The sequence below is a fragment of the Loa loa genome (genome assembly GCF_000183805.2).
Source record: "Loa loa unplaced genomic scaffold supercont3.1, whole genome shotgun sequence".
Classification (NCBI taxonomy): Eukaryota; Metazoa; Nematoda; class Chromadorea; order Rhabditida; family Onchocercidae; genus Loa; species Loa loa.
The window spans coordinates 150,768-152,990 of record NW_018108181.1 but is presented as its reverse complement, the minus strand read 5'-3'; the positions used below and the strand labels follow the sequence as shown (position 1 = coordinate 152,990).

Below are 2,223 nucleotides of genomic sequence, written 5' to 3'. Positions count from 1 at the left end.
TATATAAACAAAACGTCAGTCGATGATATGCATTAAAATGTCCCGTAAGGTACGTATGGAAAAATTGCATTGCATTTTGTATATCCTACTATTTGGTAATTATCTTCTATTCTATTTCTATTCTGTTTTCTATTCTATTCTATTTTATTTTTTTGAGAAATGGAGAAGCAAACGAAGGAAAAGAAGATTAGAAAGAGCTAAATGCGAATATATTTGTTAACTTTAAATGCGCTTAATATCGAACTGAATCGTTGATTTACTGCAGTTGCACGTGCTTCTCTATTCCAGTCATGTTTAATATTGATTCATCGAGTGGTTATATTTGCGCTAGATAAAGCTATGCGAGGAGTGTTAGGTTGGTGCGACTGAAAAGCCTGGACTCTATAGGCTCTCTGGATGAATCTATGGCTTGTGATTGCATTCCTTCCATGGTCATGCTATTCAGTAACAGCGTCAAAGAGTGCATCGTGCTAGGATGGGTCCGATAAATATATGAAAAGAATGATAACGAACGACTGTCGAAAGAGAGAGTGTGGGAAGTCGCACGTTTTCCTTTTTTTCGTTTTCTTTTTTCGAAGAGCTCACCTACTGCTCCCCTTATATGTTTCTTAAAGCTATGTTAGCTAGTTAACTTCCGTCCAATTTCTAGCTAAAGTGTTCTACCCGGATTATCCTTTTAGTAATATTTTCATTTATTGCATACCAACATATCTGCCACTTCCGTCCGAACATTGATTTTTGGTGGTTTTGGATGCACAGTCATGATTTTCATTTTTTTTTTCTGCTATGAAATTTTCAAATTTTGTACAATGACTATTTGTCTAGTTGTCCAAACAGTTTCTTCTTTTTGGCTCCTTTTTCTCTATGGATTGTTGACAACAAGTATTTTCCTTCTGTTTAATGGTTGGAACACATTTAAACAAGATCTCAGCTATTTTCTTTCTTACCGACCAATTAGTATGGCCTTATATTGCCACTTTACTACCGAAAAGCCTTAGCAACAGCTTTCCAGAGATTCTCTAATGTCACCAATCCTTAAAGGTTATCCTAAGAATAGTATCCCTTTTGAATGCTTTTTCTGCATTCCAGGATGACATTAGTCCACTATAATTTAATTTGTTATTTGCTTCCTCTGTTCCTTCTCATTATTTTGCTTCAGTTATTTCATCAAGCTACCAAGTTCCTTGATTGGTGGTGTGATATATGAATGTCTTAAAATCGATAGCAGAAATTAAATATGATCCTTGTACATCTTCATATCCCTTGTTTATGACATACTTTCGCTAATCCTCCTCATAAATATCACTGCTTCTTCATGCATGTAATTTAACTTTAGCTAGGATTGGATTACAGATTTTACTTCTTATATCAGTTACTTTGCTGAGTTTATCAGACATTCATTCATCTTATTGTGGTCCTAAACTGAAAATATGTCTTGTTTAACAAACAAACGATTATGCTGTTTAATTTTTTATGATTCGTAGGCGCACGGCGAACGTGACAACGTGATATTTACTATTGCAGCTCACTTGTTTCCAAGTTAATATAGTGTAAGGAAATTTCGCGGAAAAATTTTCGGAATTAATGTGGTTTTTTTCGGAAATAAGGATGAAGAGTATTTAAGTGAAAGATGGCATCATTCGAGATTTAATGACGGTTGTTGAAATTTCGAATATGTCGCGTTGTGAGACAAGAGATTATTATACACATTACTTTTGTCTTTGATGTTGTATTTCATATCATTCCACTAATCTGTAGTCTTGGTACCTCCTAACAAAGTAGGAAGAAAGCTTTTATATCTCAATTTACAGCTGATCGGATTGCTGGTCATCAAAAAAGATTGTAAAACATTGATATAAAAGGGCATCATCCATTGAGGGAAGTGTTCACTGACATCATATATTTCATGAACTGATTCAGAGAAGTTTGCTAAAGAAAAATAAAATGAATATGCTTGAAGTAATGAGTAAAGCAGATTGAAATAGAAATGAGCAGTGGCAGGAAATAATAATTAATAATAATAATAATAATAATAATAATAATAATAATAATAATAATAATAATAATAATAATAATAATAATAATAATAATAATAATAATAATAATAATAATAATAATAATAATAATAATAATAATAATAATAATAATAATAATAATAATAATAATAATAATAATAATAATAATAATAATAATAATAATAATAAAATAATAATAATAATAATA

The 2,223-nt window shown here is 30.9% G+C and overlaps 1 protein-coding gene across 1 annotated transcript; it reads right to left on the bottom strand.

The window, feature by feature from the left end:
* Window positions 1-337: 337 nt before the first annotated feature.
* On the bottom strand, window positions 338-772 carry LOAG_09806 (hypothetical protein; the record flags this gene model as incomplete). Its single annotated transcript, XM_003145333.1, has 2 exons — window positions 338-607; window positions 704-772. The coding sequence occupies 2 exons, from the start codon at window positions 770-772 to the stop codon at window positions 338-340; spliced, it is 339 nt and encodes a 112-aa protein (XP_003145381.1).
* Between the last annotated feature and the right edge of the window lie 1,451 nt (window positions 773-2,223).